Source organism: Diadema antillarum, unplaced genomic scaffold, assembly GCF_040938485.1.
Source record: "Diadema antillarum isolate AM-2024a unplaced genomic scaffold, OU_Dant_1.0 scf00000019, whole genome shotgun sequence".
Taxonomy (NCBI): domain Eukaryota; kingdom Metazoa; phylum Echinodermata; class Echinoidea; order Diadematoida; family Diadematidae; genus Diadema; species Diadema antillarum.
Window position 1 is genome coordinate 1,321,126 of NW_027270908.1, and position 15,056 is coordinate 1,336,181.

A 15,056-nucleotide genomic window follows, 5' to 3' on the forward strand; every position below is an offset into this window, starting at 1 on the left:
CAGTCAGAGCATGACGGAAAGACAAAGAGCCCTCTTTTTTTTTCCTTGTATCGTACACGAAAGGCACATTCCACCACTCCTTTTTTTCTTCTTTTCAAAGCTCTGAGGAGAACAAGAATTTGGTAGACCATTGTATATCGGTCAATTTCTGAATTCTTTTCGACAGCATGACTGTGGAGAGTTGTAAAATGTAGATGATAAAATGTTAACGTCCGACAACGCCTTCTGATCGGTACGTGAGCAGGTCAGATATTCTACATAGAATATTGTTATAACGAGTGCACAGCGTTGGTGGTAATCAATACTCAATTAGACTCTTTCCAACTCTCTTAACCCTTTGTGCCAGGGACTTTCGATGGTTTGTACAATGCTATGTGGTTTTCTGTGCCACATTAGCACTCAAAGCAAGCAAACAGTTCAACGACCCACGGCGCAGAATCAAACTCGTAGTCTTGGCGCCACAAAACAAGCAACTGTCACCACACATCTCATCACTATCACATCGCGTCTCCTCTCAAGATGGTGGTGGTACGTCATGCCTGGAACGACTTCCACGGAGAACAGAACCTCCCGAGGAAAACAAAAGCAGCCAGCACTTACAGCGGCTTCGATTAAACGAAAATTGTTTAATCTGCCACCTGCTGCATCAAAAGGGAATCAACCGGTGCTAGGACCAGTCAGAGGCTCTTCAGAGCGTCTTCTTCCGCTCGTCTTTCTTCCTGTCCTCCTTGCTCCTCTGGGCAGCCTGGTCCTCTCGGAGCGCCTGGATCCACTTCCCCCTCGAGTCGCGGAGATGGGCCAGCCAGGTTTGCTGCAGAGCAAAAAGGAAGTAAGTGCGCGTCGTGATCAAATCGTGCTTCGAAAAAATTACTCTTAATCTCGCGTCACGCGGAATCTATCGAGACTTGATAAAAACCAAAAGAATCAGGGGGAAAGGAATGCAATAAATCAATTCATTCACCTATTCCTTAATTTGTATTTAATCTCGCAGTGTTTATGCATATGTATTTACTATTTTCCATCTAGATATCATTTTTATTTACACATCATTCCTCTAAGAAATGAGAAATCAAGTTATTTCTTTTTTGACTGACAATAGAAATGTTCATGTAAGCAGTAATATTCCTTTGGAAAATTAATATAGGCCCCTACATGAATATAAGACAACTCAAGAACTGAAGATGGATTATGTTGGAATGCACAGTTCCTTGCCGTTGCGTCGCATGAGACTCTATAACATCTCGCAAAGGTTCGAGATAGTATACTGGTATAAGTTAAGTGTTTATTGCACGAGGTGCGCGTAATACCACAATGATATTGGTATGCCATTCTCCCAACGCACGAGTATACGTCGCTTTACTGGGACACTCACCTTCACCGCTTCTGTGGTGCTGGTAAACGTGTAGACACCGGTTACTTGGCCGTACCTGCTGATCTGTAAGAGCACTAGGCAGTTCTTCAAGCCATTAGCTGCGGGGCAAAGATCACAGAGGACATTGACTTAAAAACTTTTTCCTTATCAATTCTCTTCATTCTTTATAATTTATTACTTTGTTTTGTCTATACCCCCGTCAATTCTGGTGGCAGTGATTTTTTTCTCTCTCTTTTTCTTTACAGACACGTCCCTCTACCCGGAACCCCGGAAAATCCCCTCATTCCCACGTAACATGAGTTGAAAAAAATGTCAGGTCAGGATATCAAAAGCAATTTAGATGTCACTCAATGGAATCAAGCATGTGGAAAGTCACATTTTATAAACGGCGTGTGCAATAAACAACAACTTTCTTGTGCAAGTGGGCACAGAGTGATCATAGTTGAGATGGACAAAAAGTCCACCATTTTGCAACTGAAAACTGCTGGTATTAGGTGTATGCATTTCCGTTCACGTCTCATTCGATATGTCGTTCATGAGGTAAAATCTCACCGGAGGCTTGTTTGCCGTCGATGTCGATTTGCTCTAGGCGGTCGAGGGGCACGGGAGGCTTGTAAACGACGAACGCCGCGCCGTCCTTCAGGCGAGGCACGGAAGGCTGGTGGCCGCTGTGCGTCACGGGGCTGTCGGGGAGGGAACGCTTCTTGGCGTTAGAGCGCCGCCTACGGGTTATCAGCAGCATGTCGTCGAAGAGGAACACGTACACGTCGACCAGCTTTCCGTTCTCTGCCAAACAAAGCCGCAGAAAACAAGATGTCCTCGTTAATCAACACCTCGGTGCTGAGGCCTACATCAGGTCTCAGTATAGGCAATGGCTTTATCAGTTGCTTTCAAATCGTATATACCTATTAGAGTACATGAGCTGGTGAACATTTTTCTGTTACGCACATAGTGGTTAGGAACTCGTGATGAACAATGTGAACACGAATATCCCTAATAGAAAAATTATAGAGCTCTTATCATAACATAGATTGACCATGCTTGTTGACCGAGACAGCAGATTCAAAGAAACTATACCATGTCATTGCATCGAATAAGAACTTTAATTTTGTTTGAACATCACCACAAGATGTTCATGAACTCACCGAAAATCTGGAGAGGCCCTTCGTGGACAAGCGTCCTTTTTGTGCTCACAAGCAAGTTGTCCTTGGATTTTTTCGTGACGGTCGATTTCAGAAACTGTGAAGAGGAAACGTATCAAGTATAATATTGATAAAACCATATACATGGACAATGTCATCGTGGTGAGGGTCGCACGTGATCACGGCGTAGATCATTATCATCATCATTTTGTTTTGATCACAGGTAACTGTTGGATCTACGAGATACTGTTTAAAACTAATAAACTGGGGACTCAGAATATGCATAATTAGCACTGTTTATTTCTATTCCCTAACTATCTCACACGGGACAAAAAAATACATTTTTCAGAATATATAATCAGATGTATGATCTTAAGAAATCGATAATACAGAAATATACATTATGCTTAATACGACTGTTGCTAACGACTTCCATAGCTACACACAATTAATACTGTTAACCCTACTATACCAAATCAAAATAGAAACAAAAATAAGAAAGGAAACATTAAAACAAAAAAACCTACATCTGGGACCACCATCTTGGAGTCCAGGTCCTCCATTGGCGGCCAGCTGACCATTTGCTGTAGCTCCCTCAGCCGTTCAAAGTTAGACAGCCACTTCACTTTGCCTTCCAGATCACCTGGCGAGTTACGCGTGACCGCAAAAGGGAGGGGGGGGGGGGGAATGATCATTACTATGGATTACATATTATTTTATTAATGATAAAGAGGTAGTTGCAACACATAACAAGCTTCCTCAATCTGTCCATTTCTTAAAAGTTCAAAGATATGGTATCAAAGTCAGAATATTTATCATGTTTTTTGACAAAGATGGACATCAATTACCCAGAATAGCTTGAAGCCCCGGCTTGAAGCCATATTATAAAGGGCATCCAACAACAGACTACACTTAAGGAAGCTGCAGTGGACTATTTTCCTTTTTCACATCATCCAAGCGAGGATAATGAGTAGTTTGAATTGAACAGAAAGAGAGACTTTGTTTATGCGGCGCAGAAATTTAGTATCTACGAAAATAAGACACACACACACATTAAAAAAAAAATAGTTCATGCACTGAATCATAATACGAACAATGACAATTGTGATGTGAATGTATATATTGATATATATATAATTTACTATTTCTTTCATGTTGTTTTGTTTTTGCTTTTTATGTTTGTTTTGTTTTGTTTGTTTTGTTTTGCTTTGCTTTTCTGGAGGGCGTGTCTTTTCCTTTTGATTCACTGCTACTACTTCACATGATATTATACGGTCACTGGACTATCATTCATCAATCCTGTAAAATTCATACCTATTGCGCCCTCAACGGCCTGCAGCGTGGCGTTCAGGGAATTCCGCTCGTTCATGTCCCGCGTGCAGTCCCGAATGTCCCGCAAGAGCAGGGTGTACTTGGTGATGCGTTGGATCGGCGTGATGAGAAAGTCGGTGAGTTGTAGCCGCTTGCAGCGAGAACTCTGCTCGCACAGCTATATGACAAAAAAAAAAAAAGAATCCCCACAAGAACTGATTTAATGATGAGTTTTTATGAATCAAGGGTCCTAATATTTCTATGAGTACATGTAGTTGGCTTCTCTTTATCTCAACACATGACTACCTGAACTTATTAGTTGCTATTTTCCTCTTTTTTTAAGAAAAGAGAACAAGCATAATGCCGATCCGATGAAATCGAAACAATTAAAGGAGTTGCACATCTTTTTTTTTTCTCTCTATTTTACTCCATTAAACCAAGGAGGTAGCTCGCCAAGTATCTCCTTGATTAAACTGAACACTGGTGAATTTACGTTATCTTAATTGAAAGCAGCGCTTGTTGTTTTTTTAAGCAAAATGAAGCAACACCACTCCATACATGGAGCGATAACGACACAATGAAAATGCATTGGCGTTTCGCACGTTGCCTCCAGACCTAATTTTACCTCAAAGTACCATTTTCAAATTAATGAAATTGTCAATTAGTTGCAATAGAAAATACCATTCTTTTGTCTATACCTCCATGGTAATCAAAGCAATAAATCTTGTTGCTTTCATTAGTGAATCATCATTTTCTTTCTTTCTTTCTTTTTTCTCTCACCTTGCAGAATTCTACGAAGTCTTCCTGTTTCTTCAGAGTCTCGAGGTATTGCAGCGCCCCGGAGTAATTCATGCAGTAACGGGAGTAGGCGGGGCAGATCTGACTGGCAAACTGGAGATTCACGGTCGGCGACATGAAACAAACAAACAAGCAAAAACAAACAAACAGGATTAAAAAAAGACGAGAGTAAAAAACTCTGACCTAGAAATAGTACGCCTCCGCTATGGCTTCTCCTGCAATTAACTCGCTGTAATTGCTGGCTTTCAGAATCTCTTTCCTTGGCTGATTACAGGGTGAGTACACGCCATCTTTAATGGACATGGGTAAATTACGAAACGTATTATTGGATAGACATTCGTCACTTTGGCAAAGCACATCAAAGCTTCTTCCGTGTCATGTTGAATTTTGAATGTTAGATTCCACATTATCACATTTTGTGTTCCATCCTGTTCAGACATTCTTCATCGTCACCGACATTAAGAAGAAGTGTCGTAATTACAAGCATATTACGAATGCATGATAGCGCGCATAACTCAGAGATCGACTGCAACACCACAGATTCACCAAAATGACGGTGATGTTCAATAACTGTGAAGAAGTTTACCGATAAGGATGCAAAGATTCATCCGAAAGTATATCACATAAATAAAGAAAACTCACGTTTGCAAATGCCACCACAAGCGCTTCGGTGTGACCGAACTCTGTTCGCGTCACTCTGCTCGAAAAGTTCTTGATCAGGTCGCGGCAGAAATGAGCGCTCACCTGCAAAGAGTCAAAGACACGGTACAAATTATAATTTCAACTGCTTTCCGGTTCCGGTTTGAACATAAGATACATGCATTCAGAAAACAAGACCCTACATACAGTATAGGCTATAGAGTCTGGATCTTATACAACCATAGAGCTGTATAACGAAAAGCAGCCGTTGCGAGGTACAATTAAAGTGTCACGTGTTATTATCAATTTCTTGATACATAATGCATTATACAGTCAACCTCACCAAGTCGAATTGAGAGGGACCTGGAAAAAATAAACAACCCTTCGACTTACGTGAATTTCGACTTATACAATAACATTTCCAAAATATATGTTCACAACTTGTTTTTGTTGTAGTTGACTTTTCCAATTTTCGACCTGTGCGGAATCAACTTAGGCGAGGGCGACGGTATGTTTATAGAGAGTGCGTGCGATGATAGTGTTACTATTTTGTTTGTCTATAAAGTGAAGCGCGTGGATTTAAGGCATTATGGTCTCAATATGATGATTGTACTGACTAGATTTACTTACTGTGCATAATTCATCTACATTGGCAAAGAGCTTCACCACTTCGATATGCATGAGGTGGCCCTCACATTGTAGCCAACGTAGACGCTCCTGGAATATCTGCACAGAGAGAGAGAGAGGGGGGGGGGGGGGAAGGAGGTGTCACATTAAAGCTTTCATCGTCATCATCATCATTAATAGTCAGTTGAATCAAGAAAATCGTGTGATAAGTAGGATCAAATTGAATCCAGATTGAATTCATCTCTGCAACAATGCGTGAAAAAAACTTTCACCTTATTCATGTCTTCCCTCAGTGAGCATGCATGGCCCCTGTGTCTAATCGTTTTTTTCCCCTATCTGATTAGCCAAGCCACATGAAGAGAGCCTGTCCCGCTTCTGTGTCTCATGAGAATGCATCTTCCATACTGTCTTAAATCACGCACTATTAACTAGACACTTCCCTTTCATTCAAGCTCACTTTCTGATACAGAGTATTTTCAAACGCATGTGGCCCAACATTATTTCTACAAGCTTGTCTTCCACACGGGCCTCTCTTTTCCAATAACACAATTATTTTGAACAATAATATTTTCATAGCTATATGTATATATAATATTGTTGTAATAAATTGTACGTTTTTGTTTTCCTTGAACTTGTACTGACAACAATCATAATGTGCTATTGGACGTAAAGTTTCCTTTGAACTGAATTGAAATTGAAACGCCAGGCGAAAACGTTTCATCAGCGGTACTTCGACACCACGATTGACTTTTCCAGTCTGAGCCAGGCAACTTAACTTTAATTTTTCATTTTTATTATTGTTATTATTATCATCATTACAATTATTATTGTTATTATTATTATTATTATTATCATTATTATTATTATTATCATTATTATCATCATCATTATTATCATAATTATCATTATTATCATTATTGTTGTTGTTGTTGTTGTTGTTGTTGTTGTTGTTGTTGTTGTTGTTGTTGTTGTTGCTGTTATCATTATCAAAGATGGAATCTGACTTACAGTAGGCCTATACAAGACATACCAAAATCAAACATCGTAAACGAAGAAGAAAAACGAGTTTTCAAGTAATAACCTACTTCTTTTAGCACCAGGATGTGGTCCACCATGAAGACGCATTCACTCCTAAAGAGTTCCCACACTTTGTCCCGCCGCTTGGTCTCCTCCTTCGCCAGGGACAGGCCGTTGGGCTGGGCGGACTGCTCCGTCTTCGACTCGACGAAGTCCTTCCAGTGTTTGTCCTGTCGGAGAAAGCAAAGCAAAGGGGGAATAAAAAAGATGGTTAGATATTTGAAATCTCTCTTCCAGAACAGCGATGCCATCGCCACAACGCTGATTACAACCTGGTGAGCAACATTTTGCATGTGCATCAATAGCGTTTGTCTCTTGATGAAACCAACATTATCGTAGTGAGTGAAAGTGACATATATACATAGTCTTCCAAATCATATTCTGATTTTTTTTTTCACTGCCAAAATATAGCATCTTTTAATTCTTTACATTTTCCCCCCAAAGACTGGCATAGCAGGATTAAATTCTTCATAGTGTACCTCTACAAAGAGTCACATCATTACCATAAACAAACAATGTAAGTATGTTACCTGTGTCCTTTGGTATGATCTCTCATCATGAGTAAGTGTGTAAGTGTGTGTGTGAGAGAGAGAGTGTGTGTGTGGGGGGGGGGGAGGTATAGGTAGAAGGAGAGCGGTATGGTAGCAATGTTTACTTTGGACGATTCGATTAAGTAAGTGCGTGCTGTGGTTTGCTGCAAACTAACCTTGAACTCTGCAAACTCCAATTCATCTTGGTCGTGGATCTTGAAGTTGGAGAAGAGAGCCGTGATGTCCTCCATACCACTCTTCTCTTGCTTTCCCTGGGAGACAAAGACAGAGAGAGGGTTGATATCATTATAAAGAAGGATAATACACGCCTTGAGATGTTTCACAGATAATGAAAAGTGATTATGATATTTCTTTCATTCCCTTCAATCTCATCAGCATAAGCTCTTTTCTCCATAAGGGCCTGAAAATTTTTCATTTGGACTATTACCACAGTTATTGCCAGGTATAATAATGCTCTTATACTTCCCTAAGGGTGAACATCAATACCAGGATATCGCAAAATAGCAGATCCTGCATGGTAGAGGACGAACGGACCGGGGGTAGGATTCGAACCGAGGGTCCACTGAGCCCTATCCATTCTACTGCAGCCCACACTGATGCGAATAACACACTACTAACTTCTTATTCACATTTACATTCCGAACGCTGTGAAGATTCTTTATTCCCACTCGCTCCTCCAATGCAAAAGATATGCCAAATCCTTGAAACTTACGGGCATCTCTCATTCATCCTTACTCTATATGAGACGTTGTTTGAATCAATGCAAATATATATATATATATATATATGTATATATATATATATATATATATATGTATATATATATTTTTTTTTGGGGGGGGTACGAATTCTAAAGACATAATTTCGACTCACGAATTTCTTCTTGAACATGGCCGCAATCGTCTTCTTGTTGTCTGAAAGCAAAGAAAGAGATACAAAACGTAAATACAAATTTAACAACACCTTCAGAAGACGAAGTGTACAACACTTAAACTTCCGACTTTACAGCGAAGACAAACAAGAGGAGATAACGGGAAACAACCTTACTTCCTTTCTTTGACCATTAATTTTATTTCCAACCTGCAAAGCATATAAGTGTAAGGTATAATCCTTAGCTTGTAGATGATCGCACGCATTAACAAAGAAATACCAATCCAGAAGATCAATGTAATCAGCATTCCTCAACCAGTTACAGAAGGCCGCTGAAAGATTCATCTGATTGGAATATCAACTGGATAAAAGTTCATTTTGTCACAATCAGTTGCAAATTACCTGTTCTTGATGAGACTTTCGCCTACTGGATCTGTAGGCTTCTTCAGATCGAACGCTGTGAGAGAGTCGCACGCCGATCTTAGAGAATAATTTGCAACTGATTGAGACAAAATGGACTTTTATCCAGTTACAGAAGAACTACTTCTGAGGGGAAAAATCCGTGGTGTTCAGACGTTTGCACTTAATCATCGTAAATGTCTCCATGAAGTCCCCGATACACTCGATCATCATAAAAGTCTCCATAACCCCATGTAAGAAGGAAGTCCCCGACACAAACCGTTCATCAAAATGACTCATCAGGCAAACACAGGCACGTGATGGATAATTCGTGGAAAGGAATTCGATGAAGACCTTTGCGACCATCGCAATCATCATAACCATTGTGATGAGTGGCATTTCTTGGAAATTGCCCCTCCAATTACTCACACACACACACACACACACACACACACACACACACACACACACTCACTCACTCATTAGCACTCTAAACCTTTACAATGAAATATTGTAGGCCTTACCTTGTCCTTCGTCGCTAACGAGGCCAGGACTTTCGAAGCCTTGTGCACTCTGCTCGATGAAATCTGCAGAGGACAACGTGTATTTCTTTTTATCATTTCCGTTAATCACGTGAGACGAAACAATATGGCGACACAGTTGTAATCACAGAGATATTAATGTTCAGTTTCAACAGGATAAAATAAATTCACTCGTTTATCGGGATATGGGCTTATATCGATATAGGCCTAAATCGTTACATCCCCAGCGATAATTTGCAACTGATAAATGTGCAGTAGGAGTAGCAGCAGCAACAACGACAACAACAACAACAACAACTACTACTACTACTACTTCTACACAACAACAACAACAGCAACAACAACAACACTAACAATTACAATTACAAGAACAGAATGTAATCACTGAAGATCTCTTCAGATTTGCCGCGTTTTTGGACTTTGGCGGCACATGAAGTCAAGAGCGGTTTTTGATACAATGATAATCAGTTTAGAACACTTTTAGAATTTTTTTTCCGCCCCACAAGGCAATTTTCAAGATACTTTGCAACGAAACGAGTGTAACACAGTAGGTGTTATCTTTCGATTTGCGTGTTGTTGTTTTTTTTAATTCAATGGCTCATTCTTTATTTTTTCCAAAAAAGAGACTTTTCATTGGGTCTCAGAGATTAAAACCATTTGCAGGTGTAATTATCTCGAAGAGCGTAGACTTGATTTTCAGGAGTAAGATTGGTTCATCCGTTTGGACGTCAGTGAAAGCTCTTTGATATCTTATTCACGGATCGACACCATACACTGTGACCCAAGAAGACAACTGGGGCCAAGTACACTGCAGTCGTTTACGTTGTGCTGGCAGAAATAAGGCTTCGGTTTTTCATCAAGGGATGCCCTGGCCTACCTTCACGAATTCCCCTAGCAACCGCATCCCAATCCAAGCTCTAGAGCTTACAATTGTTGTTGTTGTTGTTGTTGTTGTTTTTGTTGTCGTTTTACCCAACAAAGTAATGATGATAATAAATGACGATAAACTGAGGCCCTAGAGGAAAACTGGGGCGAAGTACAGTGCAGTCGTTTACGTTGTGCTGGCAGAAATAAGGCTTCGGTTTTTCATCAAGGGATGCCCTGGCCTACCTTCACGAATTCCCCTAGCAACCGCATCCCAATCCAAACTCTAGAGCTTACAATCGTTGTTGTTGTTGTTTTTGTTTGTTTTACCCAACAAAGTAATGATGATAATAAATGTTGATAAACTGAGGCCCTAGAAGAAAACTGGGGCGAAGTACAGTGCAGTCGTATAAGTTGTGCTTGCAGAAATGCGGCTTCCGTATTTCACCAAGGGATGCCCTTGCCTACATTCACGAATTCCCCTAGCAACCGCATCCCAATCCAAGCTCTAGAGCTTACAATTGTTGTTGTTGTTGTTGTTGTTTTTGTTGTCGTTTTACCCAACAAAGTAATGATGATAATAAATGACGATAAACTGAGGCCCTAGAGGAAAACTGGGGCGAAGTACAGTGCAGTCGTTTACGTTGTGCTGGCAGAAATAAGGCTTCGGTTTTTCATCAAGGGATGCCCTGGCCTACCTTCACGAATTCCCCTAGCAACCGCATCCCAATCCAAACTCTAGAGCTTACAATCGTTGTTGTTGTTGTTTTTGTTTGTTTTACCCAACAAAGTAATGATGATAATAAATGTTGATAAACTGAGGCCCTAGAAGAAAACTGGGGCGAAGTACAGTGCAGTCGTATAAGTTGTGCTTGCAGAAATGCGGCTTCCGTATTTCACCAAGGGATGCCCTGGCCTACCTTCACGAATTCCCCTAGCAACCGCATCCCAATCCAAGCTCTAAGCTTATAATTGTTGTTGTTGTTGTCGTCGTTATTATTTTGCCCCACAAAGCAATGATGATGATAAATGCCGATAAACTGAGACCCTAGAAGAAAACTGGGGCCAATTGCAGTGCAGTCGTTTAAGTTGTGCTTGCAGAAATGCGGCTTCGGTATTTCACCAAGGGATGCCCTTGCCTACATTCAGGAATTCACCGAGCAACCGCATCCCAAATCCAAGCCCCACCAAAGGACTGGCATCGACACATCAGATACAGATATGAACATATTGGCTTTAACCCCCTTTGGCTCCATAGAGGTGCGGTAACGGCACCATTGCGTAGACACAGGCTACACCTGATTCCCTTAAAGGGGAAGTCCAGTCCAAATATAAGTTAGTCTGATAAAAAAAAGAGTAAAATCTTGCGAGGTCAACGGTAAAAAATTTGACTGAAATCGGATGGAACTTTAGGAAGTTATGACGTTTTGAAGTTTTGCTCATTTCTGCAAAACAGTTCTTGTACAGTGGATATGAATATGCAAATGAGTGAGCTAACCATGTAACAACCTCACAATTTTCCATTGATCCTGTACGAAAAAATGACGAAAATTCAATGTTTCTGTCATTGAAGTCTGAAAAATGATGTTATTCTTTGTTGCATAACTTCAGAATAGTGATTGGTTGGATATACCAGGATTAAAGCCTAGGGCATAATTGAGTTTGAATGAATAACTGAAAATTTCAAAATTGTATGTACAAACTATATGGCAAGTTGTGAGGGTATGACATGCTCACTTTGCTATTTGCATATTTTCATCGACGGTTCAAGAACTGTTTCCTGAAAAATTAGTGAAACTTCAAAATGTCATAACTTCCTTATCTTTCACCCGATTTCGATCAAAATTTTACTGTTGAACTCGTAATATATTACTCTTTCTTGTCCGACTAACTTATATTTGGACTGGATTTCCCCTTTAAGCAGTAGGTTGACACGATATCATTGATGAGCATTACTGTGTATATAGGACACTCACCTTGCAAATGAACAGCCGCAACAGCTGAAAGAGCAAGTGAAACAAACGGAAGTGTGTTATTTTCGGAGCCAACGATGGCTAAAGATAATCATTGCTATCTAGTGAGTGTATCTGTCTCCCCAAAACATCGAAAAACATAGAAGAGAAGAATAAAATGTACTACGTCCGGAGCACCTCGTGCGCAGCTGTATCTCACGAGTTATATGACAAAAGCATGAATAAAAATCTTCTGCAAAACTTCAGACATACAAGCGTCACCTCTTCCTCCTCCTCCTCCTCCTCCTTCTTCTTTTTTCTTTTCTTCTTCTTCTTCTTCTTCTTCTTCTTCTTCTTCTTCTTCTCCTTCCTCTTCTTCTTCTTCTTCTTCTTCTTCTTCAATTATTTCTTTTCTCCCTCTCTCACACTTTCTACCTCTTATCTCGCTCTTAGTGATTCTGTTGTGGGTCTACAAGCCAAAAGCATCTCATTAGATATCATAGTCCCCCCCCCCCCCACACACACACACATCAATTCTCGTTACACGCACACACACACACAAAACAGTAGATTATGATAGATAAACGTACATGCTAGCGTGGTGCTGGCTTCGCTCATGATGCTGGCCCGGTGTTCATGCGAGGCACCAGAGCCGGGTAGGCCCGGGGGCAAGAGAAGGTCCATCTGAGGTGGATTCAGTCCCAGTGTGGATGACGTTCCGGAAGCACGTGGTGGTGAATCGGTCTGATCACTTCGGTGAAAAGTAAGTAATATTTGAAAAAAAAAGAAGAGAAGATAATGAGGTTAATAATCTTATTGGTGAGACGGACTCTGCTCGAGAAGGCAAAGGTTTGCATGAATTGCGAGGAAAAGGAACAGAAAAAGGAAGAAAATGACCATGTGGGTGAGAATCATTTCACATGAATCCAAAAGTTTGATTTATTTTGATTTCTGATCGATACATTCAAAATTTATTTGTTATCTTAAAACTACGCTATATTTTCAAACGGCGACGATGTTTATCGTTGTAGCAGTCAGTCCTAACTTCGTGCCGGTGTGCATTTAGGCACGGTGACAACAAGTTACTCCAATCATGCCTATCCACTTTATCAAATTTAGGTCTAATAGCAATTCTTATGATAGAGTTACAAACCCGGTAGCATGGGGGAACATGGGTGATCCGATTGAATCGACCTTCATTCGCTGCTCACTGCGGGACATTCGAAAACCACGAATAGTCCCCGTCAGCCACGTTACAGCGAATATCATACACTCTTCTATACACTATGTTGGAGCGTACGCTAATCGGGAAACGGTCGGCTCCATTCGTGATTCTTCGGCTCTGTGTGTGTACTTATATAAAGATCAGTAATAAAGCTGTACACAATTTGTTTCGGGGATTCGCGAATACATACGATCCGGGCCAGCCTTCACACTCGATAGTATCACCATGCTAGCGGGTTTTTAAGGGATCCTTGGTCGGATATATAGAGGCTTACTTGCACGATGTATCTTCGTCGGCAACCACCTCGTTGGCGGCAGCTGCGACCTGCGAGATGACGGCGCCTCGCCGCAGCCTGATGCGGGAGCTGAGCGGTCGCATGGGAGTGTCCTCCTCCACGTCACTATTCGTTGAACTGACCTGGAGGATGAGAAATGAGAAATATTGATAAATTGGTAAATTGGTAGACAGATAGATAGATAGATAGACAGATGGATAGACTGACAGATAGAGAAGGATGGAAAGAAGGGAGAGAAGCGGGCAGAAGGAGGAAGGAGAGAGAGAGAAAGAGAGGGAGAGAGGGCGGAAGAGAGAGATGGTATAAATAGCAAAATAACAACACACGTGGCGGGTATGTTGTAAACATTCTTCTAAATTAGAATCCTGTGCGGAAGATCGATTGATGTTCATTTCCTCTCGGAATACATAATGACGACATAGTTTCCTTCAGAACTGAGTAATGGTCGATACGTAGAATTCACTTTGACTGCATTAAGTTGCTAATGAGTGGTCAAAGACCAATTGATGTGGGGGTACATGTTTGTGTTTAAACATGAGGGATTAGGTCTGCTGCATGTGTAACTTAATGAAAACAGCGGAAGATAAATTGTTCTCTACAACGCCTAATGACTCAAAGTGTACTTGCTTATTTTCTAAGGGTGTGATGAGTGCTGAGATGGGAAGGGGGAAGACGAACAAAATATTAACAATTGATACGAGAAAATGTAAATAGATACATTAAGGAACCAGAGATTTAATCCTTTCAATCCTCTTCATGACATCATTCATTTCATTTGCGATTGGGTGATATCTTAGGTTGTTGATATATGAATAAAAAAATTGTTGTATTTATATTCTGATGACGAAAATGTCAAGTTGCAACATAAAACACAGTTTTTGCCTACCTGACTGTTGCAATTAAACCAAAACATGTCCCCAAAAGACAACAAAAACAAGAACAACAACCAGTAATACTGACGCATAAACTGTACGTTTTCCTCCCATTTCAGCCGTTAATAATTGATATGATGTTACTATTGTAATTTCGTGCAATACACGGTATGTCATACTTTAAAAAAATACATATATACATTTACGGAAAGTATGTATTTGTTAGAGAGCAGTACCATGTTTGGGCATTTTGTTGAAATACTATTTAGTAAGCGTTTTCTCTGCAAACTTACACATGAAATCATACCAACGCGCACGTGTTCTGCCGCATACGAATCGACTCTCCAAAATAAACCTTTAATTCCCTAGAGAATGTATCGATTATTCTGCTACATGTTTCCGCCGCTCGGTTCCTCGAAACTAACATGAAACACTTCAACACTAAATAATCGTTGGAGCATGTAATGATTGTACGAGCTTATTGGCTTGTCGAACCCGATGACGAATTATACGGGGTGCT

At 40.6% G+C, this 15,056-nt stretch overlaps 1 protein-coding gene across 1 annotated transcript; it reads right to left on the reverse strand.

The window, feature by feature from the left end:
• Nucleotides 1-242: 242 nt before the first annotated feature.
• LOC139728695 (pleckstrin homology domain-containing family G member 7-like) lies at nucleotides 243-13,760 on the reverse strand. Its single transcript, XM_071639640.1, has 16 exons — nucleotides 13,644-13,760; nucleotides 12,735-12,895; nucleotides 12,169-12,192; nucleotides 9,311-9,373; nucleotides 8,391-8,431; nucleotides 7,673-7,768; nucleotides 6,975-7,136; nucleotides 5,893-5,988; nucleotides 5,266-5,367; nucleotides 4,606-4,716; nucleotides 3,829-4,003; nucleotides 3,042-3,157; nucleotides 2,518-2,611; nucleotides 1,925-2,158; nucleotides 1,373-1,470; nucleotides 243-811 (listed from the first exon to the last, which is right to left on the reverse strand). Exons 1-16 carry the CDS (start codon nucleotides 13,745-13,747, stop codon nucleotides 689-691), a joined length of 1,800 nt encoding a protein of 599 aa, XP_071495741.1. The 5' UTR covers nucleotides 13,748-13,760; the 3' UTR covers nucleotides 243-688.
• Nucleotides 13,761-15,056: the final 1,296 nt, after the last annotated feature.

Bases quoted from the DNA above. Each gene is read 5' to 3' on its own strand.
- LOC139728695 (XM_071639640.1), bottom strand. From the start codon at position 13,747: ATGCGACCGCTCAGCTCCCGCATCAGGCTGCGGCGAGGCGCCGTCATC. The intron at 5,368-5,892 runs GTAAGTAAATCT...GACTCTTTGCAG, and splicing joins ATGTAGATGAATTATGCACA to GTGAGCGCTCATTTCTGCCG. The intron at 4,004-4,605 runs GTGAGAGAAAAA...TTTGTCATATAG, and splicing joins ACTTCGTAGAATTCTGCAAG to CTGTGCGAGCAGAGTTCTCG.